Source organism: Oryctolagus cuniculus, chromosome 3, assembly GCF_964237555.1.
Source record: "Oryctolagus cuniculus chromosome 3, mOryCun1.1, whole genome shotgun sequence".
NCBI lineage: Eukaryota > Metazoa > Chordata > Mammalia > Lagomorpha > Leporidae > Oryctolagus > Oryctolagus cuniculus.
In genome coordinates, this window is record NC_091434.1 from 93,212,411 (window position 1) to 93,240,062 (window position 27,652).

At 49.2% G+C, this 27,652-nt stretch overlaps 1 protein-coding gene across 1 annotated transcript in view; it reads right to left on the reverse strand.

Moving 5' to 3' along the window:
• Window positions 1–268: 268 nt before the first annotated feature.
• KIF5C (kinesin family member 5C) overlaps window positions 269–27,652 on the reverse strand; it is a 183,463-nt gene continuing 156,079 nt past the window's right edge. Inside the window, exons 23-26 of the mRNA XM_017342839.3 lie at window positions 26,950–27,054; window positions 25,169–25,385; window positions 23,951–24,064; window positions 269–4,365 (exon numbers count right to left, since the gene is read on the reverse strand). Coding sequence (XP_017198328.1) covers window positions 23,958–24,064; window positions 25,169–25,385; window positions 26,950–27,054 — 429 coding nt within the window. The 3' untranslated portion in view covers window positions 269–4,365; window positions 23,951–23,957. The remainder of the gene's footprint in view (window positions 4,366–23,950; window positions 24,065–25,168; window positions 25,386–26,949; window positions 27,055–27,652) is intronic.

Here is a 27,652-nt window from a genome sequence, read left to right on the forward strand (position 1 = left end):
CATTTAGGGAGTGAACCTGGAGAAGGAAGATCTCTCTTTCTCTTTCTCTTTCTCTTTCTCTTTCTCTCTTTCTCTTTCTCTTTCTCTCTCTCTCTCTCACTTTCTTTCAAAAAAAAAAAAAAAGTGCAGTACTGGTGAAAATCTACATTTTCAAAGGAAAAAAGAAATGGACTCCTTTGGGGCCAGAAAATGGCTCACCCTAGCACAGGCACTGACAGCTTAAAGCAGAGTGCCTTTAGGTTGACTCAAATAAGGAAAAACAGACCAGTCAAAGGTTAATTCAATTTTATTTTCCACTTTTAGTATTTGTAAAATTATACAACATGCAGTCTGCCAGAGTGTCCATACATCTTCATTTGAGAACCTAGAAGATAACCAGAATCTTCCACAGGCCAAGGGGAGGGTTGCTTCCAGATCTTCTGTGACACATCCCATAGCACAGCACCGTTATGCGATACAAATTGCTGTTCCCCCCTCAAACCACCACGTTTGTCCACATATTTTCATGAAAGCTACTGTACAGATACATAAAGCCCAGAGAACATACACCAGCAGTATACACAACACACTGGACAGACTAGACACGGATAATTCTACAGAACGCCCTCGTCCCCTTATACCTGCACACAATGAGAAGTGTTTAAAGTTGATCAACAATTTTTAAGTAAGTAAGCAGGCTTCATAGAGCAGTGCTTCTTCAGCAGCTATCTGGCTCTCATTCAATACATTTTTTTTTTTTAAAGTCTAAGTTGTTAGTGTTGAAGGAAGCAATTTTAGACTACGATGCTCCTTTAGCTTGCTTTGATATTCTGGGTAAGACAATGAAGTGACATCTTTCACTTGCCCCTGACAATGAAAAACTTTCCCAGTGTGTCCTCTGGCTGGAGTCCAGGTGTCTCCCGCCTTAGTCAAAAATGCAATTCAAAAGGGAATCGTTCAGAGCTTGTATTTGCTTCCGGTTATTCTGATAGGAGAGCAGGCCTGCTAAGTCCCCTTCTGAGTCCTAGTGATGCCTTGAACAGGAAGCTCACCTGTGTATGGGAACTTTAGGGCTTTCAGATCACTAGGCACTACATTCTAAACAAATACTTTTGTTTCTTCACATTGCCCTATGAATTCTGGCTTTTCTTGGTTATGTCATTCTATTTTCTTCAAAATTCTTAACCTATTCTTTACTGTTCTGTCTACCACCTGCCACTCAACAAAAGCCAACCGTGCAGCATTTGAAGAGATGCCTCATTTCTACAGAATTTTCTAGTAATTGATCAAAACACATTTGGTACTAATAAATTTTATGTCCCAACCATAAATCTTGATCTCTCAAACAACACTCCTCTAATTTAGCACTGCCATCCTGCAGGTAGAGATTTGTGTAAATCATCTGGCTCTTACAGCACTGAAGAGTCAACTTTCAAGAAGCATGATATACAAAATTATCCACACAGGAGTAAAAGACACACGCGCATACACACTGACAAAAAGGCAGCAAACAACCAAAAACACAATGATAGCCTTGGCTGTTTAGAACTTGTTAACATTTGAGGTATAAGGAGCAACATTCTCAAAAAGCGAAAATGGCAGAAATGTGGCTTTTTGAAAAAAGTGACCCGGCCGGCGCCGCGGCTCACTAGGCTAATCCTCCACCTTGCGGCACCAGCACACCGGGTTCTAGTCCCGGTTGGGGCGCCGGATTCTGTCCCAGTTGCCCCTCTTCCAGGCCAGCTCTCTGCTGTGGCCCGGGAGTGCAGTGGAGGATGGCCCAGGTGCTTGGGCCCTGCACCCCATGGGAGACCAGGAAAAGCACCTGGCTCCTGGCTCCTGCCATCGGATCAGCGCGGTGCGCGGGCCGCAGCGCGCCGGCCGCGGCGGCCATTGGAGGGTGAACCCACGGCAAAGGAAGACCTTTCTCTCTGTCTCTCTCTCTCACTGTCCACTCTGCCTGTCAAAAAAAAAAAAAAAAAAAAAGAAAGAAAGAAAAAAGTAACCCACAGAAAACAGGGTCCTGACAGAGAAACCAGCGTACTATGCTAAGTGACGTGCAGGGATCCATCTGAACACGTGATGTCGCAAGCATCTGCCCACCTTTAGTCACAGTGAGGAAATCGGATGAGAGGTCCTATAAAGATGGGAGCTAGGTGAACTGACTGGCCGATCAGCAGCTAGCAGGATTATCTTTACAAGACATCAAAGCCAACTTTCTCTGTGAATTAAAGTGAGGTGCGTTTTGTCAGTCCCTTGTACAGATCAAGTAATGGGGAACTAAAAGTGAGCGTTTCTTTTTGAAACATGAAAGAGTCAAGAAAGTCCTTAGAAGTAGAAAAGGGGTGCCCAGGGAAAAATTACTTTGGAAAGATTCTAAAATAATCTATTTTGTGATGGATATTAGCAAAGCCTGGGGGCGGGGGGACTGACCTTTGTTCAATTCCCAAATGCAAGAGCAATGCAGCTGCATGGTGGACAAGCAGTGGTGTGACAATGATTAATCAGTCACCCTCGCAAAGACCAAGCTTTCAGTTTCCCCAATCGGAGGCAAACAAACTAACAGCAAGGTTATAACTGTGGCATGCTTGGTTGCCTGGGGAGGCTTGCGAAACCTGCCCTCCAAAGGCTCTTCTATCAGACTGCAGAGTGAGCAAGCAGCCATATTGGGCAGGCACTGGCAACAAAACCAGATCGATTGGAAAAAAAATACACAAATGTAAAATTGGCAAATATGAAATAAAGCCAACAGAATTTATTCCTTTCTCACCCTCCCCCCCAAAAAACATAAAACACACGAAGTACAACATTTAACAAATAAATTAAGTCTGAGCAGCCTTGCTCAGTTAGAGAAATTTTTTACAAGAGTTTGGAAGTCAGTACACAATCCGTAACACACACACACACACACACACACACATACACACACACACTGAGACTAGAACTTCTTGGACCCACACAGCCACAGGAAAGCCCAGTCTCCCTGGCATACACTTCATTCCAGTGGTGACAGCTGTAGGGGACAGTGCCAACTCACACATCTCAGACATGCACAATGGCAGGATGGGTGCCCTCACCAAATCTGGCTGGGTTGTCATTAACCTCAAATTTATCAGAATAAGTAGCAGCACACCAGACCAACTTATCTGAATCCTGGTGAGTTTTGCGGAAAGTCTTACCAGCTGGAAACCAATCTTTTTACTATGCACAACCAGGAGTAAGGTGGGATCAGCTTCAGATCATGTATTTGAATAAAGCAGTAGCTAAATGTAAAAAAATCCATCTCTACTGACTTTTTCTAATTGTACCTAAGAAGATAAAACCTATTTGGTGCCAAAGGGAGTATTCAAATAAAACAGTCTGCGGTGGTACATTAAAAGAACAACTTATTTGTAGCCAGGGAGAAAATTCCGTCAATTACTTTCCTCCCCAGCTTTGTTTCTCAGCTGCTGGCCCGAAGCTGGGCTTCCTTAGCAGTACCTTCACCCACACTAACAAGGTTTCCTGGAGAAAGCGGCCATCCCTGACTGCAAGCTTCCGAAGGATGAGGGTAGACGCGGTGAGGAGGGAGGCAACCCCATTTCCACCCATCCGACTTTGCAGCATTTTCAGCACTTCTGAAAGAATGATGTTCAACCCGGGCCGGCTGAGACTAGTCTCAGCAGGTTCAGTAGCAAGCAGCTTGGAGGAAAATTTTATGACTTTTTGCATTTACATAGATGTGTCTGAGTGAACAAATTCTACATTGCTACTGTCAGATTGTTTTTCTGCCTTGAAGAAATTTGATCTGCATTTGAACAGGTGCCATACTAAAAGGTATATTTTACAGATCCCAAGATGTGGCCAGGATATTCAAAATGCTTCTTTGGGGTAATTTGTTTTGTTCGGAAAAGTGTTCAGAATGAAAATTTTGAACCCTATAGCAGCACATTTTTTGTTCCCTAAAAATATAAAGTCATGTGTTTATTTTACAGGAAACCAGACAAACAGTTGAGGCAGAGCATGATCTCCCGCCTCCACGGCACTTGGTTGATCCCCTCCAGGGAATGGCAGGTTGGGGTGTCCCGGTCAGACCCTGTGCTGCCAGGAAAGGAGGCCCAGGGATGGCCCAAAGGCCTCCCCGATGCTCTGCAGCCGAGTCAGTGGTAATGGCTCTGAGCAGGAAGTGGATCTTCTGTAATCACCTCCTCCTGATGTCTCAGGAAGAGAAAAGGCCAAGCACATACTGCACACAGAGAAATCCTACACAGCTTGAAATACCTGAAACCGGTATACAGCAGACGGCTGGGGTAAGCAAGTGGGGAACAACGGGAATTATGGAGGAGAGGGGCGAAACAAAGGAATCCGTGATTAATGTGGTCCTTGACATGCTACGTGGAGTCGTATCTGTTGAAAGAGAACCAAAGAGAGAACAGAGGAGTTAGAGCACACGGGTGAAATTCACACCTCAGAAGTACCACTTAAATTCTAGTTGTCCAGAGCACAGCTATCCGACTCCAACAAATGGGAGCCACGTAGTTAACTTTCAGTTTTCCAGGGACCACATCAAAAAGTGAAAAGAGATAGATAAAAATTAAAATTAATTTTAATAATGTTTTATGTAGCCCAATGTAGTGGAAATATTACCATTTCAGCTCATCAGTAGTACCTGTGTAGAGATAGTTTACATCCCTGTTTTTCCCCCAGTGTTGGACACTTTTAGCACATGGCAACCTGGACTTGGCAGCAGCCCCAGCGCTCAGTGGGCCATGGGACCAGTGGCTACCACACTGGCCAGCACAGTCTTTTACTTCCTGGTCTTGCGTTCAGTATGTAGCCCTGAAATAATCTCAGCATTCTCTTCCAAAGAAGTGAATATCTAGTGAAGCCACGGATAATCACCATAGGAGCGCATTTTCTTGTCTTCGAAGGACACTCAATACTGCTGACTTTGCAGCACCTGACATGACAAGGCAGGTCAGACCCAGCCTACAACCAAGGCCCTTTCTAGAGAAATGTCCCCAGGTACAAAAGTGTGTTTAACCTACATGGGGTGATGACGTTTCCCAACAGAGAGCCCCTTTTGAGTTCACTTCCACTCCCCCTCGAGATTCTCTGGTCACTGGCAGGTCTGCAGGCAGGAGGTCTGGACTGGTCCTAACTCGGAAGCCGGCCCTGAGGGACTGACCACTGCCAGCCTTGGCCCAGCTCTAACGAGCTCCACGGTCAGCAAGGTTCCACTTCCTTCCCCCGGCTGGGGGCCCTCGGTCTGTCTCCACTCTTGCCCTTGGACTCTATGCAGAGCTCATGGTGCTCCAGGGAACAGTGCGGGAGGGGAGCATAGGAGGCAGGTAGAGCCTCACCCTTGAGAAGCTTAGGGAACCACTTGGCACAGGAAACATGACATTAAGAAAAGACCCACTGCTCTTGTGTTTAAAGAAGAAACCCCACAGCTTGGCACACGGTGCTGTCTGTCGCGCCTCAAAAAGGCAGACCTACATCCCGAGTCCCAACCGTGGCCGATACCATAGATTCCTGCCACTACCTCTCTCCCTATTTTGTTCTTTTCACTCTCCTGATTTCGATAATATAATACCGTAAGCAACTTCACATATTTTGTATAAATAAGCAGGATGTAAATTGTTGTTTAAATACAAGAATCCCTGGTATGGGAAGGCGTTGTTAGAGCAAAGTAGATGCAAAATAAAAGAGAGGAGAAATACAAAACAGAAAAAAAATTTCTTTTTAAGAATACCTCCTCCTTTCTGATGCAAAGAAGAGATCCTCAGGGAACGCATTTGGTAACCAACATCTCTCGCCCAAGTAGTATAATCTCCCGCTAATAAAAAGACTAATTTAAACAAACTTCTATGGCAATATTCCCGTCATATTCAGAAGTCACACATGGAAAGCTCTGTCTTTGGGAAGAGTGTGATTCACATTTAGCCTTTCTGGTGAGATTTTGTGCTTACTGTTAGGACCAAAGATGAACAACCTCTTAAACGCACGGTCATAGCTGTCGTTCAAATTCCACTTCGAGCTGACAAGCAATAGCAATGCTTTCTGGTTCTCACTGCTGAAATCCCCATTTCACTTTCTTACAGGTTCACTTTTCCATGCACAGGATCCCGCAGGTCTTAGGGGATGGTCTTCCCACCTGCCTGAGGCAGGGAGGAGCGGGGCACATACCTCGCATTGTGGGATTATGGCCCAATGCAAAGGCTGCAGCCACCCCGTGTTGACACAGCAAGCACTAGATACACACATTCAACAGGGCGGCCTCCGTAACTCCAGCGGACCATGACGTGACACGATTTCCACCAGAAGGCCTTTCATTCCGATCCCCCAGCCCTGTGTGCAAGATCCAGCATGTTTGGGCTGATAATTTTAGAACCGGGAGGGCGGGGGGGGGGGCACAGCAGAAGCCCAACCTGCTTAGTTTATTCACCTCAAAGGGGGTTAGAGGACGAGTGAGCTTGTGATAGGCTGCTGAAAGGAAAAGCGGAGGAACCCTGCCACTAAGGGTCCTTTGTCACGGTCAAGCTCTTCCTCTGCGTCCAATGCTAAGGATCTTCACAGGCCTGGCATCCACAGAAGTCTTTCCAGCAGGCCCTCAAATGGACTCCACCAGGACCCTCCCAGCCATAGTCCCTCATCTGATGTCCACCTCTTGCCATGAATTCAGGAGGAAATATGGCTATAAATTACACAGGTAAATGGTTTAGCCCCAAGAGAACTACTTCTGTCTGATCCCAAGAGGTTGGGGACTTAAACAACATTTAAAACCCGGTTCTACTGGCCCTCTCCTCCATGTTCCAGTCACTCACTCCCCTCAAGGCAGGTACTGGGCCAACTGACCTGCAACGGACTGTCCCTGGGACTCTGCCAAGCTGGGGATGGTAATTCAAAGAGGCAGTGTGTGACCAGATTGAGAAGGAAATACAATCACCTTTCTCAAGACGGGGTGGAGAAGGCTGAAGAAAGAAGTTAATTACAGAAGGGTTTTGCAAAAAAAGTATTTAGAGATTTTTTTCCCCTCCCAACTTTGGCTTTTGCAGTTGCTTGCAGTGGATTTAAGCTTAATCCAAACAATACATAGTTTTATCTTTCCTTTCGCCTTTTTACAATTCAATCCGCACATTATAAGAATTACCAATTGTACTTTCCTTATCGCTGCTGAATAGAAGTGGATTTACCTCCCTGGCGCTTCGGCACAATCTGCTTGGAGCAACACTGACAGTGGCTCTGAACTGACGCCTGAGCCACAGGAAGCTGACAGGTCTGAAAAAGCTTACGGCGCTGAACACAAACTCAGGTATCCCCGCTTTCCCGTGAGCCATGCGTCTTCCCTCTGAATTCCAAAGGCCTCGCGCCTCGGATTCCCACACCGCGGAGGTGCCTTCCAGCTCTTATTTCTGCCCTCGCTCCCTGCAGTCCCACTCCGACTAGGAGGGACCTCACAAAGCTCGTGGAAAACACAGGACTAAAAGATTTATTTTGCTACCAAAAAAAAAAAAAAACCCTTGAAATCTACGTGTATTTTTCATAACATGCATTTTCCATGAACTTTGTGAAGACCCCACATGTATTCTTTTTAGGCCCATCTCCATAACCACATCAGCTGATGGTCGTGAGGGCCCAGCTTTGCCAGGCAGTCTTCTCTGACTTGCTTCCTTTCTCTCCCCTCATCTCATCGCATTCCCAGACAGGCCTGGGATGTGGGGACTCTGAACCTCACTAATGCAGGCCAAGAATCACGGGCAGTGACAAGGCTGGACTCTCTTCACTCATGCACTTCACACGAATCAACACATCGAAAACAGGCAGGCTGCAGAACAGAAGCAGCAGGGCGAATCCAGCTGTGATCTGTTAAGCCAGACATCAAAGAGATTTGCAAAATGTAAAACAATGCCATTGTGCCAAGGTTTTATTTGGGGGAGGGAGGAATCATTTTTCACTTAGAAATGGCATTGAGGTTCACGTGGATAGGCTTATTATTTTCAAGGAATCTGGTAGTATTTTAATTTACAATAGGTTGCATATCAGTAAGTATAATCCACAGATAGGAAAGCTTTTTGTGGCATGGATCCTTGGAGAACTGCCTCCGGGAAGATCGGTATTCCTAGCCCAGGACCCACCACTACCAAGCAGCAGGCTCCTGATGGCCACTCCTACTGCGTCACATGAAATGAGGACACACAGGGACCGAGCACTCATTCTGTGTCAAGCACTGGTCTAAGCTTTATGCACACACCAACGTGTGCCATCCTCAGAGCTAACCTGCAAGTAAGGACTCACTGAAAGGACTGTCACTGGGCCCAGGTCACTGAGAAGGACTCTGAAGCACAGAGACCAAGCAACTTACCCGGAGAGAGCCGAGATTCAAACCACAGCAGTCTAGCTCCAGGCCCTGTGCTCGTCATCACCCCATTCCCTGGCCAGTAGCAGACTCTTCCTTGTATGCATATTCTTGTGACTCAATCATAAATTGCTAGGGTTTTCAAACAGGAGTAGCAAGTCGAATGGCCCAGGAGCTTAGACAAAGAGCACAGGTGTGGCTGACAGATGCCACTGTGCCCTTGGCTTCCTGCTGGCTTCCCGGCTTCACTGCTTCAGAGTGCTACACCAGAAACCCACCCTCCACGTCGACAGGAGCCCATTTTGGCTGTGGGCAGAAGCCGACATGTGCATGTGAGTGTGTGCAATATTATTCATTTGTGATCAGGTGTCAAGGCCAGGCAAAAGGTCTGGGCACACCCCAACAGTGGTGCAAGACTGGATTCAGGCATTTGGGACACGGGAAACAGTAACAGGAAGGAAGAGACAGGGAGTGCTTCCGAGAAGCACATGGGCAGGAGGGTAGATAAGTCAGTGCCAGCTTGGGAGCCTCGAGCCCGACCCTGATGACACAGCAAGATCATGAACAGCAAGAGTCTTGCAGGTGCAGGAGTCCAGCACTCAGAAAAGTCCCGTCTGCCTGGGCTGCAGTGCAGGAAGGCAATGGGGGGAAAGGCGTAGGGTGGGGCTCACACAGGCTGGGACTTTCTCAAAGAGGAGGCAGCGGCCTAGGTGGACTCAGAGTTCAGGGCTTTAGCAGAGGGTAGTGAATGAGGGGAAATGGCCACAGCCATTCAGAGTCAAATAATCTGAGGTTGGAAAATGCTGGATTCCTGGGGCCTGCGCTGTGGCGCAATGGGTTAACGCCCTGGCCTTAAGCGCCCGCATCTGGCTGCTCCTCTTCCAATCCAGCTCTCTGCTATGGCCTGGGAAAGCAGTAGAAGATGGCCCAAGTCTTGGGCCCCTGCACCTGCGTGGGAGGCCCGGAAGAAGTTCCTGGCTCCTGGCTTCAGATCGACGTAGCTCCGGCTGTTGGGGCCATTCGGGGAGTGAACCATCAGATGGAAGACCTCTCTCTCTCTCTCTCTCTCTCTCCCTCTCTCTCTTTCTCCCCCCTCCTCTCCTCTCCCTCTCCTCTCTCTGTGTAACTCTTACTTTCAAATAAATAAATAAATCTTTAAAAAGAAAAATAAAAAGAAAGCGCTGGATTCCTATTTTTGCAGCACACTGCCTGCTGGTGGAGATTTCTGGGACGAGACTTCTTGGAACAAAGACATTTGTGCATTTCACATGTCAGCCTCAGGGGCCTGGCTGAGCGCTCTCACCGCGGGGGGCTCGTGACCACATCGGGCCCTCCGTCTCAGCTGACCATCACGGCAGCAAAAGGGAACCATAGTGAGAGCGGGTAGGTCTTCCTTTTGGGTTGGTTCTCATCCTACGATTTAGCAAGTTAGAGATGTTATTTGTAATAACAAAGAGCAAACATCTTCACAATAAATGTCCTGAAGAAGACAGAGTCAGGCTACAGGAGTAGTCACTGGTGCAGGGAATATCACACGGATCAGAGACACAGGGGCACCACCCAGCACCCACCGCCTTCTGAGGTCCCGGGAGCTACGTTCACCCAGGACATCCTGCTATGAATGCACAGGGGCTTTCCTGGCTGGTTTTCTTCACGTCTCTACACATGAAATGGGTAAAGTTTGGCCCTGCGATTTAGATGCTGCTTTGGACCTCTGCACCCATAGCAAGGTGCTAGGGTTGGAGGCCCAGCTGCACTCCAGCTTCCTGCTAATGCACAGCCTGGGAGGCAGCAGAGATGGCTCCAGTCCCTGGGTCCCTGCCACCACATGAGGGACCTAGATTGAGTTCCAGGCTCCTGCCTTCAGCCTGGCCCAGCCCTGGCTGTTGTAGGCATTTGAGGAGTGAACCAGTAGTCAGAGGATGGATCTCTGTGTGTGTGTCTGTCTGTTTATTTTTCTCTCTCTTTTTGCTCTTCAAATAAATAAGAAAAAAACATGACACCACTATGGAAAAGCAAAGAAGTGCTTCTTTAAGTAAGAGCTCTAAATTAGTTTCTCTGGCTCCACAACTGTGATTTTGGGAGAGTTTAGAAAATCTCTATGAAATATATGATTTCTAGAATTAATGTATTAGAGGACTTCAAAAAGTTCGTGGAAAATGCATATTATGACAAAAACCACACAGAGATATTAAAAATGCTTGTCAAAATAAACTTATCTTTCAATTTCATTTTTCCACAAGCTTTTTTTTAAAGATTTATTTATTTATTTGAAAGTAAGAGTTACACAGAGAGAGGAGAGGGAGAGAGAGAGGGAGAGAGAGAGAGAGGTCTTCCATCTGCTGGTTCACTCCCCAGTTTGCCACAACAGCTAGAGCTGCGCCAATCCGAAGCCAGGAGCCAGGAGCTTCTTCCGGGTCTCCCACACGGGTGCAGGGGCCCAAAGACTTGTGCCATCTTCTACGGCTTTCCCAAGCCATAGCAGAGAGCTGGATTGGAAATGGAGCAGCCGGCTCCTCCACAAACGTTCTAAAGAACCAATGTATATGCTTTTGGATAAAAGTATAATCCTCAAAACATCAAAGTCTTCACCAATATCGACAGAGTGAGAGGTAATCTGGCTCCTTGCCTCACCCACCTTGAAACTCACCCTCACTTCCCTGTACACACTCTGGCCTTTCCAGTGGGCTCCCTGGGCATCAAGCAGCCCCAAGCACTCCAGCTCCACACCCACCTGCGTATGTCCAATAATCACACAGCTTTTCATGCTCTAATCATCTTCATGCTGAAGAGGAAAGCACTGGGGCCAGCGCTGGGCTCAGCAGGGTAGGCCTCTACGTGTGGTACTGGCACCCCATTCCATAAGGGAGCCAGTTCCTGTCCTGGATGCTCCCCTTCCAATCTAGCTCTCTGCTGATGGCCTGGGAAGGCAGTGGAGTACAGCACAAGTACTTTGGCCCCTGCACCCACCACTGCAGCCATATGAATCAGTGGATGGAAGGTCTCTCTGTGTGTCTTTTCCTCTCTCTGTAACTCTGCCTCTGCAATAAATCAATAAATCTAAAAAAAAAAAAAAAAAAAAAAAACACTGGACTCCATTGCAAAATGATGCGTTCCAGTCAGGTGGAGACAAAATGACAAAAAGGCCTGCTGTGAGTCTGCAGTGGTAGTAATATAGAAAGGGAGTGGCAGAATTGGCCAGCGCCGCGGCTCACTAGGCTAATCCTCCGCCTTGCGGCGCCGGCACACCGGGTTCTAGTCCCGGTCGGGGCGCCGGATTCTGTCCCGGTTACCCCTCTTCCAGGCCAGCTCTCTGCTGTGGCCAGGGAGTGCAGTGGAGGATGGCCCAAGTGCTTGGGCCCTGCACCCCATGGGAGACCAGGAGAAGCACCTGGCTCCTGCCATCGGATCAGCGCGGAGCGCCAGCAGCAGCGCACCAGCCGTGGCAGCCATTGGAGGGTGAACCAACGGCAAAGGAAGACCTTTCTCTCTGTCTCTCTCACTGTCCACTCTGCCTGTCAAAGAAAGAAAGAAAGAAAGAAAGAAAGAAAGAAAGAAAGAAAGAAAGAAAGAAAGAAAGAAAGATTTTAAAAAAAGGGAGTGGCAGAATTAAGTTCTGTCATAACCTAGGGAATTTAGGTCCATACTCCACAAAAGAGGCAACACACGAGTCCCGTCGTGCTAAGCTCTTTATTTTCAGTGAAAGACCATCTTTCATTAACTTATGTTAAAGTTAGTGCTTTGGATTTTGTGGATTTGTGGTTTTATTTTAAGCTAATTCTTAAATATGTTTTGGCTTTATGGTTGTGTACTGCTTAACATTTACAATTACTTAAGTATCATAAAAAATACACTTTAAATCAACTGTGTGGATCTGTGAGAATGGTATTCCTTTAAAACTATTCTTTTTACTATTCAGGTTTTAAGACAGAGTGGCCTAAATAAAGGAAAATTCCCTTCAATCTTTCAGAAAATCGCTGAGGTTTCCACAATGCCCCACTAGCGCCATCTGGTGGACACATCAGAACACGTCCCTAGGGGTTTGCCAAAGCCCGCCTAGAGAAGCAAGGCATCAGAAGCAGAGAGCAAGACAAATATTTCAGTGGTGTCTGCATTAACTCATTAACTGTGAGGTCTGGGACAAGCACTCAGCACTGCCTGAGAGGTCTTTTCACATCTCTTGTTCTCAAATCTGTGACCTCATCTTCCTTCCCCTCCCTCCCTCTCAACTGATTCTTGGGTGAGACCTGCCTCCCTCCCTGAGCACTCCCTCTACCCCCTCAGCCACATCATCACCAACAGCATGCAAGTATCACACCTCCTCTCTTACAGGAGAAAAGCGACCTGTGTTAACCACACGTTCTCCATGTCTATGCCCTTCAAAGTGGGTACTAAAGTTACTGACTATATACTCACCCTAAAAAAAAAAACAAAAAAATTTTTTGATTGATTTATCAGACAAAATGACATAGAAACATCAGGACAGACAGATCTTTCATCCACTGTTTCACTCCCAAAATGGCTCCAAAAGCCTGTGCTGGACCAGGTCAAAGCCAGGCGCTAGGAACTACATCTGGGTATCCCACATGGGTGGCAGGGGCCCAAGCACTTGGGCCATCTTCAGCAGTTTTCCCAGACATGTTAGCAGGGAGCTGGACTGGAAGCAGAGCACTCATGGGATGCCAGTGTCATAAGCAGCGGCTTAACCTCGTGTGCCACAGTGCTAGCCGCCCCCTCCCCCGGCAACACACACACACTCTTGAATCTGTGAGATATGGACTTGCTGTCCCTCTTCACTGAGGCCACCGTGTGCAGTCCCACCAACTGTTCTCTGTGGTCGGGGCTGACCACCTGCCCCCAGGATCAAAGTCTCCCTTGGTCCCCAGGAGCCCTCCCCCATCTCCTTCTCACACCTCTTTGTTGGAACCACCTGCTTTCTCTGACCTCCACACTGGCAGTCTCCCTGTCTCTTCCTGTCCATCTGTCTCCAGGTTACCCACTCCAGACCATGGTCTTGAACATGTTCTTCACATGCTAACCCTCTAAGTCCTCTAGCATCAGCCACTCTCCTGGCCCCACACTCAAGGATCCAGCTGCCTGTTCAGCCACCCACTTGGCAGGAGAGCTCTACTGGGTGCCTAAGGGGCATCTCACAACCTGATGGAAACCGATCGTTTTTCCACCAAACCTCCTATCACCTAACTTTCCACCAAGGTGGAAAAGGCACCAGTTTTTGCCCAGTTTTGAAGCTAGGGACTGCCCTTGATTCCCCTCCTCCTCCCTCCTCTTCCTCTCTGCCCTCATCAGTAAGCCCTGATAGCTGAATCCAGCTCTAAAACAAAGGCAGGCTCTGACCGTTCCTCACCTGTTGCTGTCCCATCTCGGTCGGCACCACGGCCTCAGAAGCAGACACTGGCTCCCAGCCCCTACTCTCACCTCATCCTCACCTTTCTCCAGAGTCCAGTCCAGAGTGGCTTTGTCCAATCATGAACCAGTTTCATCCCTCTCATCTTGAACTCCCCAGATTTAAATTACTCCCATCCCAAACCCTTTCACATCTCAATTACAATCCCAACTGCTCACCTCAGTCCCAGTGGCTTCACTGATTTGAGCCCAACCCTCTCTACAACAGGTGAGACCAACAGGTCTCTCTCACTGCTCACTACCTTCCAGCCTTACCAGCCTTCCTATCCTGCAAAAACACCTTCATTCCCACCTCCCGGCCAGCACCAGGACCCCTTCTCCGGCATTTTTCATCATTCAGTTCCCAATTCAAATGTCTCTCCCTCTTCTAATATACTGTTCCCTCTCTCTATTCCATTAACCATTCTTTCCTTCAGAACACTCACCACTACTTGAAATTACCTTGTTTATTTTGTGCCTGTCCCCAGCAAGCATGGCAGTGTATAAGAACATACTCATTTTTGTCTCAGTCGCTTGTTTTAACACCAAGTACAGAACAGGCTGTTAATGCCAGAACTTCAGTTGTAGATGAAGGAAGTGAGACTGAAAGAAAACAAGCTACTTGCCCAACATTGTACAGGAGTCAAGAAGCAAGGCCAGGGCTGGAACCCAGGGCTGGTCAATCCCAAAGCCCATGTTCTTAGCTCGCTGCACTACACTGCCCCACGTCCAGTTCTAGAGCTCAGAGATCATCCCATCTGCTCAGGGCCACCTCCCTGGATTTGAGCCAGATGAGACCAAAGACAACATCACCCTGGGTTCTTCTGGTTTCTACATTACGGCATCTTCAGTGGTTCCGACACCTTGAGGATGAACCGTGTGGGGAGCAACCCGGACTAGACTGAGTTACTGGAATTAAGACTTATTCTATGCATCTGCTCTCCCACAGTATGGCGCTGGGAGAGGAGAAAACAGCTTCTACGCAGCTGCCTCCAGTTCAACCAATTAACTGTAGGACCTACTCCTGATTGGAGGAGAGCAGCGTACTCGGCGTGTGGGCAGCCAAGTTGGGATTGGCGGAGGAGGACTATAAAGGAGGAGAGAGACGGCATGCACCAGGAACATCTAAGGGGAACATCTAAGGGGAACACCTGTGCAGCCCCCGAGAGAGCCGGCCGGCGGTGTGCTGCTCCCCTGCGGAAGTGGGGAATGTGGCCAGGGGGAACTGCCCTTCCACGGAGGTGGAAGGGATAGTAGCCAACCCGGGAAGAACCAGCAGCAAACCCGGGGAGGGCCGAGCAGACGAAAGAACAGCGCAGGGTCCTGTGTTGTTCCTCCATGAAGAGGGGGAGCGACATAATGGTGCCGTGACTCGGATAGGAAACCTAGGACGGATTAGGAAACTTAGGAGGGAAGAAACGGGAAGAACTGGGAAAATACCGGAGGGAGAGACTAGCAAACAGCCTAGGGAAAAGCCAGACGAAAAAGGTGCCGGAAGAAGCTATTGAAAGCCTAGGCATAGACTCAGATACGGACTACGGGGGGAAGCTGGGAGAACTCTCTAAGGTCGAAAGCGAAAGTGAAAGCTAGAACAAACTCGGATGCGGACTGTGGGGAGAGGCCAGGAGAAATGAGGGAGGAGTATTGTTGGAGGAAAGCTTGGGGAAACATACCGGGTAGAGAAAAATGTTAGGGAAATTGAAGCCGCGGGGGGCAGGCCGAGGCGGAGACGAAAGCCACTTTGGGATTCTCAAGTTAGCCCGGGAATGGGGGGGCGAAAAGTTGAAACCAGAAGCGGAAACGTAAGCCAGATTGGGATCCGTCTGATTAGCCTGGGGAGCAAAGGACGGGAAGCCAAATCGTGGGGCGGAGACGTGAGCTGGGTTGAATTCGCCAGGTTAGCCCGGGGAACTTAGATTGAATACTAGTGGCGGAGACGTGAGCTGACGCTGTGTGATTCGCGGAGGCTGCCGCGCGCAGAGAGAGCGTGCGGGGCACAAGTAGATAGGGAACACGGGGCTAGCGCGGAGACCGCGGAGTGTGCGCGCAAAGCCGAGCCGCGCAGAGCCGCGAAGCCGCGCAGATGAGAGAGGCGCGGGCTGAAGCGGCTCAGAGCCGGAAAGCCGCCAAGAAGCAGCCTCGGGGCGGGCGCCGGCAGGGCGAGGCGCCGGGAAGCCGCAAGGATAAGAGAAACAGAAGTTTAGAAGTAAAATGAGAGAAATAGGAATGTTGGCAGATAGAAGTAAAATGGGAGAAATAGGAATGCCCGGAGATAGAGAAATAGAGAAATAGAAAGGCCTCCCCACAATACTGCAATGAGAAGGCTTGGATTCGGTCTGCCTGATTAGTGAGGCGATGAGCACCTGCGGGCGGCTAGCAGCTTATGCGCCGCAGGTCACCGAAGACAGGCACGAATTAACATCAGTAAGGCCTCCCCACAATACCGCAATTAGAAGGCTTGGATTCGGTCTGCCTGATTAAGGCGGTAAGCACCAGCAGGCAGCTCGACCAGAGTATGAGCTGCAGGTCACCAAAGATAGGCACGAACCAACACTAATAAGTCTCCCCCACAATACAGCAATGAGAAGGCTTGGATTCGGTTTGCCTGATTGATAGGACTTGTAAGAACCTGTGGCAACTCTAGCAAGTAGAGCAGAGTGTGTGCCGCGGGACACCGAAGACAGGCGCGTATCAACGCCAAAAAATAAAAAGAAAGGGGGATCTGTGGGGAGCAACCCGGACTAGACTGAGTTACTGGAATTAAGACTTATTCTATGCATCTGCTCTCCCACAATATGGCGCTGGGAGAGGAGAAAACAGCTTCTACGCAGCTGCCTCCAGTTCAACCAATTAACTGTAGGACCTACTCCTGATTGGAGGAGAGCAGCGTACTCGGCGTGTGGGCAGCCAAGTTGGGATTGGCGGAGGAGGACTATAAAGGAGGAGAGAGATGGCATGCACCAGGAACATCTAAGGGGAACATCTAAGGGGAACACCTGTGCAGCCCCCGAGAGAGCCGGCCGGCGGTGTGCCGCTCCCCTGCGGAAGTGGGGAATGTGGCCAGGGGGAACTGCCCTTCCACGGAGGTGGAAGGGATAGTAGCCAACCCGGGAAGAACCAGCAGCAAACCCGGGGAGGGCCGAGCAGACAAAAGAACAGCGCAGGGTCCTGTGTTGTTCCTCCATGAAGAGGGGGAGCGACAAACCGAAACACTCAATGTGACCATACTCCTTAGACCCTGAAGTGACATAGAAGGAAACCCCAAAGATGCCCAGCCAGATTCCACCCAAGTCAGAATATGCTGCTCTGGCCCCTATGATATGTGTTTGTTGTGTTTTGGTCCTTGACAAGCACATTGGTATTTTAATTCTGATTAATATGGCTGTGCTTTTATTTTTTTTTACTCCATTTTGAGATTTATCTTGAAACAAAAGCTGTGACTTAGCCAAAGGGGCCCAATACTTAACACAGGCTGACTGACAGCCACACTGACAACTGTGCACCAAGATGCTAATGAGATAGCTGGGGTCTGGTATTTCCCCTCCATGACTGACATCTGGAAGCTAAGCTAATACACCTTCTGGGGCAATAAATACCAATGCCTTCACAAACCGCCATTTGACACTCGTCTTGCCGTGACTCCACTCTCTGCAAGAATCCACTCTGAAAAGGCACGGGTGGCCGGAGGCTCTGCTCCAGTGAAAAGCCCCTTTACTTCACTGCTGAGGACCTGACCGCACCCACAACATGGAAAATCACACTGAAGCGCGGGGGCTTCCCTGGACCATTTGGGAAATCTGCTACTTGGACACAGAATTTTGGGTTCCTTAATAGCCCTCTAAGCTTGAGGAATTTTATCTATTTTTGCAAATATTTTCATATCCCTTTTGCTTATTTTTGTTTATTCTGCCTTTGTGTACACTGCAATAAACTGATTAATTCAGGAACTATCTTTGCCTCACTTGGCTTGTTATTTGATTAAAGGGTGAAAGAGTTCGCACCTCTTAGAAAAATCATAACCCTGAGGTGGAAACTGTCAGATATTGAAAACCCAGGCCATCCTGGTTAGGCCAGCATAAAAGACACCCACAGAAGGACTGGGAAGAGTCAGGAGTTCAGATTATTTCAGCCCAGGGAAGACACCTTAGCTTGAGGGTCCCAAGGGCCAGGAAAGGTGATCTCATAAAGATTCCAGGCCCATCCAAGCAATGAATTTTACATTTCCAAATTTTTAGAAAGCAACTTAGCATTTCCTCACTTGCAATTATAATTCCTCACTCCACTGTTTACTATTCACTTTGTTCATTTCTATCTTTTTTTAAAAGATTTATTTATTTATTTGAAAGTAAGAGTTACACAGAGAGAGGAGAGGCAGAGAGAGAGAGAGAGAGAGAGAGAGAGAGAGAGGTCTTCCATCCGCTGGTTCACTCCTCAATTGGCCGCAACGGCCAGAACTGCACCGATCCGAAGCCAGGAGCCAGGAGCTTCTTCCGGGTCTCCCATGTGTGTGAAGGGGCCCAAGGACTTGGGCCATCTTCCACTGCTTTCCTAGGCCATAGCAGAGAGCTAGATCAGAAGTGGAGCAGCCGGGACTCAAACCGGCGCCCAAATGGAATGCCGGTGCTTCAGGCCAGGGCTTTAACCCACTGTGCCACAGCGCCGGCCCCTCATTTCTTTTTCAAAAAATTTTATGGGACCAGTACTGTGGCATAATAGGTTAAGCCTCCACCCACCCCATGAGTCCTGGCCTCTCTACTTCTGATCCAGTTCTCTGCTAATGGCCTGGGAAAGCAGTGGAAGATGGCCCAAGTGGTTGGGCCCCTGTACCCATGTGGGAGACCCAGAAGAAGCTCCTGGCTCCCGGCTCCAGATTGGCCCAGCTCTGGCCGTTGGGACCATTTAGGGAATGAATCAGCAGATGGAAGACCTCCCTCTCTCTGTAACTCTGCTCAAATAAATAAATAAACAAACAATCTTTTTAAAAATTTTTATTTATTTACTTTCATTTTATTTGGAAGGAAGAGAGACAGGGAGAAAGAGAAATCTTCTATTCCCTGGTTCACTCCCCAAGTGCCCATAACACTCAGGACTGGGCCAGGCTGCAGTCAAGAGCCTAGAAGCCTATCTCGGGAGCAGGACTCCGAGTACTCAAGTACTCGAGTACTTGAGTCATTATCTGCTGTATCCCAGAGCGTGCATTAGCAGGAAGCTGGATCAGAAGTAGAGGTGGGACTCAAACCTAGGCAACATGAATTGGGATGCAGGTATCCCAAGAGGCAACTGAATATATTGGTACCAAACACCTGCCCCTTATCCTTTTGTTTTAGCTTCCACTCACTAGTCACTTCTCAAAAAATCAATGTTCTACCCACAGATATCTACTCAGTTAGATATGGGTCTTCCCTACTAAGAAATTATAATCTACTGCTCCAGAGACTAAAAACTATTTTGTAACAACTATATGAATTAAAGAATGGGGCCAGTGTAGTGGTCCAGTGAGTTAAGCTGCCGCCTGCAATGCCTGCACCCCATACAAGCTCAAGTTCAAATCCCAGCTGCTCCACTTCCGACCCAGCTCCTTGCTAATGCACCTGGAAATGTAGTGGAAGATGGCCCAAGTAGTTGGCCCCTGCCACCCACATGGGAAATTGGCTCCAACCTAGTCTTCAACCTGACTTCAACCTGGTCCAGCCCAGGCCATTCTGGCCATTTGGGGAGTGAACCAGTGGATGGAAGATCTCCTCTCTCCATCTCCTCTCTTTCTCTCTCTCTCTCTCTTTCTTTCTCTCCCCGTGTGTGTGTGTGTGTGTGTAACTCTGCCTTTCAAATAAATAAACCTTTAAAAATAAATAAATAAACAGAGTATGATATTGTGATGTAATAGGAAAAATATGCTTGATCTCTGTCCCTGGTTCCTGGGACACATAACACCCTTGAAATCTCTTAAGTGGTAAGAGTCTTTCTGTTTGCTAATGAGATAACTGAAGGCTGGCACCTGCCAGCCATAGCCACAGGAAGAGGGCTGGTTGCCAGGAGAACCTACCATGTGATTAGAGAGTTGGAACTCTCAGACCTGCTCCACCCACCTCTGGGGCTGAAGGCTGAGTGACTCACGAGGACCAGTGATCACCCAAGCCTATGTAGAGAAGTCTCAATAGAACCCTAAAGGACTGAGTTCAGGGAGCTCCTGCCCAGCCCAACACATAGGGGCACTCCTGCCCCCCACACCTGCTCCTCCAATGCATCTCTTCCATCTGGCTGTTCATCTCCACCTTTCTAATATCCTTTAAAGTAAATAAATAATTAGTAATAAAAATAAGTAAATAAGTAAATGTAAATAAGGCATTTCCCTGAGTTCTGTGAGCTGCTGTAGCACATTACTGAGCCTGAAGAGGGAGTCATGGACATACAATTTACAGCCACTGGATCAGGAAAGGCCACAACTTAAAGCTTACTACTGGCATCCAGCTTTTTTTTTTAAGATTTATTTATTTATTTCAGAGGCAGAGTTACAGAGAGGGGGAGACAGAGAAAGGTCTTCCATCCGCTGATTCACTCCCCAAATGGATGCCACAGCTGGAGCTGGGACAGTCTAAAGCCAGGGGCCAGGAGCTTCTTCCAGGTCTCCCAAGTAGGTGCAGGGGCCCAAACACTTAGGCCATCTTCTACTACTTTCCCAGGCCATTAGCAGGGAGCTGGATCAGAAGTGGAGCAGCCAGGACTTGAACTGCTGCCCATATGGAATGCCAGCACTGTAGGCAGAGGCTTAACCTACTACACCAAGGTGCCAGCCCCATAAATAACTCTTTAAAATAAATAAATCTTTTTTAAAATAGTATTGAATGGTGTATGAAAGTAGGAAGAACACTGTGGCTTTTCCTATTTCTAATTAAGGAGAACATAAACAAGTATTATGAGAACACCAACCGTGAGGTGCCAAGTTCTGCTCTGTTTGTCCTTGTTGGGAGCTAACACATTCATTGAGCATGTGTTACCTGCCAGGCAACTTAGCAGAACCTCACTGAAGCCTCAGACGGATGCCAATGATCCAGGAAAAGATTCTCCCAATTTCACAGATGAGGAAACAGACTCTGAGGTTAAGCAACTTGAGGAAAATGAAAGATCTGGCACCCGAACCCTGGTGACTTGTGACATTGTAAGAAAAGTACCTAGCTCCCATAGGAGCTGTATAGATTAATTAAGTGTATTGAGGTGCTCAAATTTCAGACAAAATAATCAAAACCACTCCTAGTGGCTGGCACTGTGGCACAGTGGGTAAAGCTGCCACCTATGGCACCGACAGCCAATGTGGGCACCAGTTCAAGTTCTGGCTGCTCCACTTCTGATCCAGCTCCCTGTTAATACACCTGGAGAAGCAGCAGAAGATGGCCTAAGTGCTTGGGTGCCTGCACCCACGTGGGGGACCAGGAGGAAGCTCCTGGCTCCTGGTTTCAGACCGGCCCAGCTCCAGCCATTTAGGTAATGAACCAGCAGATGGAAGATCTTTCTCTCTCTGCCTCTCTCTCTCTCTCTCTGTAACTCTGTCTTTCAAATAAAATAAATAAATCTTTTTTAAAAATAACACTCCCAGCACTTGGAGTAAAATGGGGTAGGGGGCAGGCATTGTGGCACAGCAGGTGAGGTCGCTGCTTGGGATACACACATCCCCTATTGGAGTGCCCAGTTCATGCCCCAGCTACTCCGCTTCCCACCCAGTTTCTTGCTAATGTGCATCCTGGGAAGCAGCAGATGATGGCTTAAGTCTTGGGTCCCCACCACCTTCATGGGAGGCCCAGGCTGAGTTCCAGGTTCCCGGCTTCAGCCTGGCCCAGTCCCAGCTTTTGCAGGCTTTGGGAGAATGACCCAGCAGATGGAAGATATGTCTATCTCTGTGTCTGTATCTGTGTCTTTCAAATAAACATTAAAAAGAAGGAGGAAGAGAAGGAGAAGAAAAGAAATAGGCCAGCATTTGGCTAGTTTGCCTAAGAAGCCCATGTCCCATATTGGAGTGCCAGGGTTCAATACCCAGGTCCGGCCCCTGACTCCAGCTTCCTGCTAATGCAGACCCTAAGAAGAAGCAGTGATGATAATTAGCTGGGTCCCTGCCACACATGTGGGAGACCTGAACTGAATTCCTGGCACCTGGTCTCAGTCCCAGCTGCAGGGTCTGGCAGGCCTTGACCAGATCCCGTGAGGACAGGGGCTGTCCACTGCACCACTTCTGAACCCCAGGGTCCCTGAGCAGTGTTAAGAACTTGCTGTGAGCCAGCACACACAGCTCCTCTGAGCTTTCGTCAAAGGAGATGGCACACACAGTGTGTCCAACCCAGTCTATTGTGTAGTGGGTGTTCAGTAAGTGCGGAGAATGCTAGTTGCCCACCCCAACGTCCAACATTCTCAGCAGATAAACATTGTTCTGGAGCAAGGATGGGCCATCCTGAAAGAAGACCTTTTCCAGGCTCCCTTGCAGATGAGGCCATGGGCCTCAGTTCTGGCCAAAGGGGTGCAGGCATCAGCATCAGCAGGGCTTGTGGGAACACCCCTCGGGGGGAGCTGGTTCATCTGCGAGGAGGGGCTGCTGTTGCCTCCCCCCTGCATCCTCTCTGGCTGCTACACTTGGAAGACAGGCAGGACGGCTGAAAGTGCCCGTGCCATCGGGTGATGGATGCAGACAGGCACTTGCTGAGGACAGTGAGCCTCAGGGTAAGAGGCAAAGTTCCTATTGTCACTGTGAAGCTCTCTCGCCAACCACTATGGACAGCCCTCAGAGTCCTCCACATGCAAGGGACATCCCCTTCCCAGCTGCCTAAGCCACAGATCTTCAGCACAGCAGTCCTCCAGCATGGGTGGACATCAAAATCACCAGGCACTCGGCACAAAGACACAGGCCAGGCCCTCTCAGGCTGAAGAAGCCTGGGCCCCTGGGTGCCAGGTGATGCCGACACTGCCAAAGTTTGAGAAGCACTGCTTCAGGCCTCTCTGCTCTAAGCTGCCCCATGAGATCTTATACTTCCCTGCAGGTGTTGACCCCAAGACAGACAACAGACAATCAAAGCAGTTTCCTAGCTTGCAACTTCATTTCTGATGGGAAGCAGAGACAGACCTGGACGAGTGGCCACTGCCACACCCTTCCCCATGCACATCCACCTAAGCAGCTGTAGCAGATGCTAGTGGACATGCGGCCCACCCACCCATGGGCTGCCCTGTCCAGGTCTCCAGTCCCAAGAATCTGCTCTGGGCACTGCCTGGGGTGGCGCTGTTGAACATCGAGGACAGCCACCAAGGTGTCCCTGTGGAAGTTTTCAGCTGAGCCTCAACAACGCAGTTCTCAGCCTCAGAGGGCGAGGTGTGTGTGTGTGTGTGTGTGTGGCGGGGGCTCGAGGGAGGGGGAGGTCCAGCCTCCTGACATCTGCCTTCTGGCCCAGCTGCAAAAACGACCGGATGAGGAACCACAGTGCTCGTGGGTTGCCCTTGGTCATGGCGGTTCCACAGCAGGCAAAGTCTCCCAGAAGAGCTGAAAGCCCAAGGACGAGGTTGGGAGCCTCCCTCTCCCACCCACAAGTTCAAAGGCAGAGCCATTCTAAACAAAGTACCCTGGCTACTTATCTGTCTGCCTGCCCAGCTGTGACCTCTTTATGTCAATCACAGAGGACAGGCTTTTGCTCTCTCCTTCCTCTCTTTCCAAAGCAAACCACTTTTTCTTTTTGCTGACAGAGAAGTGTGGGTTGTAGGCCTAAAGTAGCACAAGTCTTTAAAGCCCCATGGCTGAGTTCAGACAGTTACAAAACTTTGTCCTATCTGGCACTTTGATTACACTCAGTTCCTGAGACTTTAAGAAGCCCTCTCATCTGTCTGCTTCGGCCAGCCACACTTGGCAAACAGGTACGACTCTCTAGGCTGCCAGCTGCAACGGGGAGTCCCTCAGACAATAGAAAGCTCAGGTGAGTCACTCAACACACCTCCCCGAGCCCTGGCGCAGTGTCCCACCCACCCCAGGTGGCCTCAGTGAGAAGACCCCAGGGCTCTAACGTTGAGGAGAGGGTGGGCCCAGGCCTGACCACCTAGAAGCCCCAAGGCCACTGCTGAAGTAGAGCTAAACTGTTGCTGTTAGAGACCCACACATACGGCTGCGATGTCCAGGCAGGGGCTCTGGAAAGACAAGGAGGCTCTGCCTGAAGACCCACCCCGCTGCTGCCCACCAAGAGGCCAGCCCAGACCCCAGGGACTCACCTTGTGTTTATTTCTGGTAGTGAGCGGAGCCTGAAGAGCCGCCGCCTCCTCCTCGAATGGCATGGACAGCTGTCGGAGACGAGGCCGGGTAGTGTCCAGGGCGGATGGGTTTGGCTGGACCAGGTGACAGAAGAAGAAAACACTCAGGAGGGGCTTACACAGCAACCAGGGACCCGCAGGGGACGAATGTCACCCACGCCACAGTTCTCATCCACCAGCAGACCTTTCAGAAATGGGCCATGCGCCCTCCCATCAGGATAGCTGGAGAAGCCAGGCACCCAGAGAACCTACATCAATTATTTATTTTTAATTTGGGTTGAGAAAAATTAGAAACAAAGGCCTTGGAACTTTTTCTGAGGTAGGCCCTTGTGGATTTCACAGGGACCTGGGGAGCCCCTGAAACTGGACAGGAAGTTCTCTCTATGTGGAGAGTGTACCCAGGCTTCCAGTAGGTTCTCAAGGGTATGAAATCAAAGAAATGCACTGAGCTATTAATCTAAGGTTTGCTTTTAAAACTAGAAACATGAGGCTGGTTTCAACAGACCTGCACAGCACTACTATCTGATGTTAATATTACACATTATTGGCGATGTTTCAGTGAAACAAAATAACCCTCTTTAGGAAACATCTCTAAAATTCCTTTATGCCTATGGCTTCATCCTGGGAACTGTAACCCTCCATCCCTGTGTGGGCAAAATGCCCAGGTAATGGAGGGGCTACAGCTCTAGGCCTCTGCAAGCCCTGGGGCCAGGCTGTAACCACCACACCCTGCTCACTGGTGCCAGCCCAGCTCTTTCCCGGGTATTTCCAAACCTGCTCTTGCAAGCTGATCTCCCCAAGGCTCCTGGCTGCAGGAGGGCTCCTTTGCAGACCCACCTGGTACAGTACACAAGACGCCTTGCTGTATACAAATCTGTACATTCCAGAATTTTTAACCGTGTACCTCTGACAGCCATAAAGCCTGATTGATCTTGGGAGAAGGGGAAAGCCAGGCATCTGCGATCCTACTCTGGGATACCCCGGTGCATCCTGGGGGCCTCAAAGCATGGAGCTAAGCACAGAAGCCAGACTACACTGCAGGCACAGGTCTTCGCCATACACAGGGACATAATCTTTCAGACATTCCACAGAGGGCCGGCACAGCATGGATCCTGCAGGGCCAGCCTCCCAGCTCCAGGACTCCAGGGCCCCCACGCACATGCACATGCGCACACGCACCTATCTGGGCCGAATGGGCTCTCCGGGCCATGTTCTTGGCGCGCACCGCCTCCTTGATGCGGTCCACCTCCTGTTGGTAGCGCTTGCGGTCCCGCATGGCGTTCTCCTTGGCTTCCTTCAACGCGCTCTCCAGGGCCTTGACGCGCTCCGCTGTGGCGCGCAGCCGCTTCTCCAGCTTGGGCAGCTCACAGCGCAGGTCCGCGTTGTCTCGAACCAGCTGAGTGCAGACAGAGAGTCACGAGGCAGCAAGGGCCAACCACACACGGAACAGCTAGAAACGGCCCTGTAGCTCAGCCACCACCCCAGCCAGGTCGGCTCTGGCAGCCCACAGGGCCACGGCTCAGTCAGTACTGGGAAAAGCGCTCCTGCCCCCTAGGACCGCAGTCTGCTAAACACACAACTCCCAGGGTGCAAGGAACAGGGGATAGAGTTGGGAGCCATTTCCAAGAACAGGAAAATTCCCATTTTGAGTAGGATTTGCTTCCTCTTTGGTTTGGATGGGTGTGGGGGAGAAGAGCTATGGTGAGACAAATTACTACTAGGAGTTTAGAATGAGCCAGCTGAGAAATTTTAAGCACCCAGTGAAAAACTTGTCTTCTTGAGCTCTCTGGGGGCCTCCTTCCCTGCAGGACTCAGGGTCTACCCTGGCATGTGGTTAGAACCCAGAGTTGCCACATATGCAGAGGCTAACTCCAGTAAGAAGCAGCAGGCTAGCCCTGGGCAAACAGTGAGCTCAAGGGGCAGCTCTGTTCATTTTCGGACCATCTGACCACCACAAGGCTTGGGCTTCTCACCTATCAAACGAGTCTGCTACATAACAGGGCCCTTGTGGGAATCCAAGTGGATCAACTAGAGTTTTGAAAATCAGAAGGTGTGAGAAGGACAAACAGTGAGCTTCGGCTGGTTGCACCTGCTCTGTTTACCAGCTTCACTGCCTGGCAGACAGTGGGCTTTTGATAAACATTTGTTGAATTCATGAATAGGATAATAGGTTGCACAGCCCCACATCAAGTCGCCTGTCAGTTCCTACTTCCATATTTCTCATCGACTCTTTGCTTGAATGACTTCAGCCATGCCAAATCTGCAATCTTCCCTCTGGGGAAAATGCCACATCAGTGCTGCTGAAGATCTAACAAGTCAAAGAGAAATGGCATCCCCTCAGCCACTGAGCCAACAAGGTCCCTCATCTCCACCACATCTTAAATTCTAACACAGGAGAACAGTCAAGGACATGGCAGCATACAGACAGGAAGGATGCAAGCCAAATGGCCTGCCTGGATCACCAGTGGGTTTGGACACAACTGTCGTCTGTTGCTCTGGACACACACCAGGGCGTGGCAAGGATCCAGGAGGACACCCAGGATCACCAGGAATAGGGCAACAGAGCAGGGAGTGACTGTTCCAGTCCCATTTTACCCACTCTGGAAAAAAGCAAGTCACATCCTCTCTGTAAAAATAAGAGACCTGAACCAGCTCAGCAATGTATACTTTGCATTCTGTAGAGAACTTTGAGGTCATGGGAGATACACAGGCCAGTTGGGATCCAAGGTCGGAGGTGGAGGCAGGATGTTGACTTCCCTCAAAGAGTGTACTTTCTATTGACAGGAAGTCACTGAGGGCTAAGAGATCTTCAAGGACCCCTCTAGCACTCACTCTGCTGATGTGCATATGTGGTCTCCTTGCCTTTAATACCAGAGCCTTCTCACTGCATTGCAACCAAACCTAGTGGGCCTTCCTTTCTCGAGAAGAGAAGCAGAGGGGAGCAGCCAGGACTCTCCTACCTGCTTGTGCACCTTGGTGAGCTGCTCCAGGTTGTTTTCCAGGAAGGAGATTTTCTGCTTCTGGGCAGCACTGCCCCCTCCATCATCGCTGTCCAGCTCCACACTCTGTGTCAACAGCAATGGTCAGCGGCCAGCCCATCATGCAGCCCACCCCCAGCCCCAGGACAATGTGGATGATGCATTTTAAACTTGCTTTTTAAAAAGCAAATCCCCAATCCTACTAAAGGATATCTTCAATGCAAAAATAAAGAAAAAGTTCCAAAAAGCTAAACTCAACAAACTTGCCAATGAATGTCTTTGGTATCAAAAGTGTTATTCCTAATTTTTATAAGGCTGGATGTGATGAGTACCTTCAAATCTGCTTTTGAACATTGCAGGTTAATTGTCTTGAGTGAAAGACCTCTCTTATGCAGGTAGGTAGAGACTTTTCAAAAGAAAGCATTCCAAAACTCCTCAAGAAGAACCAGGGTGAAAAATGTAAACCCAAGACTTAAATTTGATTTCAACCACCCCGATGAGATAACAGGTCCCCAAGCTTGTAAACAGTGTCTAGGGCCCCATTGTGAATTCTCAGAGGCCTCTGTTTCTGCTATCAGCTCCCAATTCTATGAAACTGTTCAGGTATCAGTGTCAAGCCAGTGTCACAGCATCCAGGTGCTGGGTAAACTCTTGAAACTTATCAGATCTTGAAACTAGTGAAAAC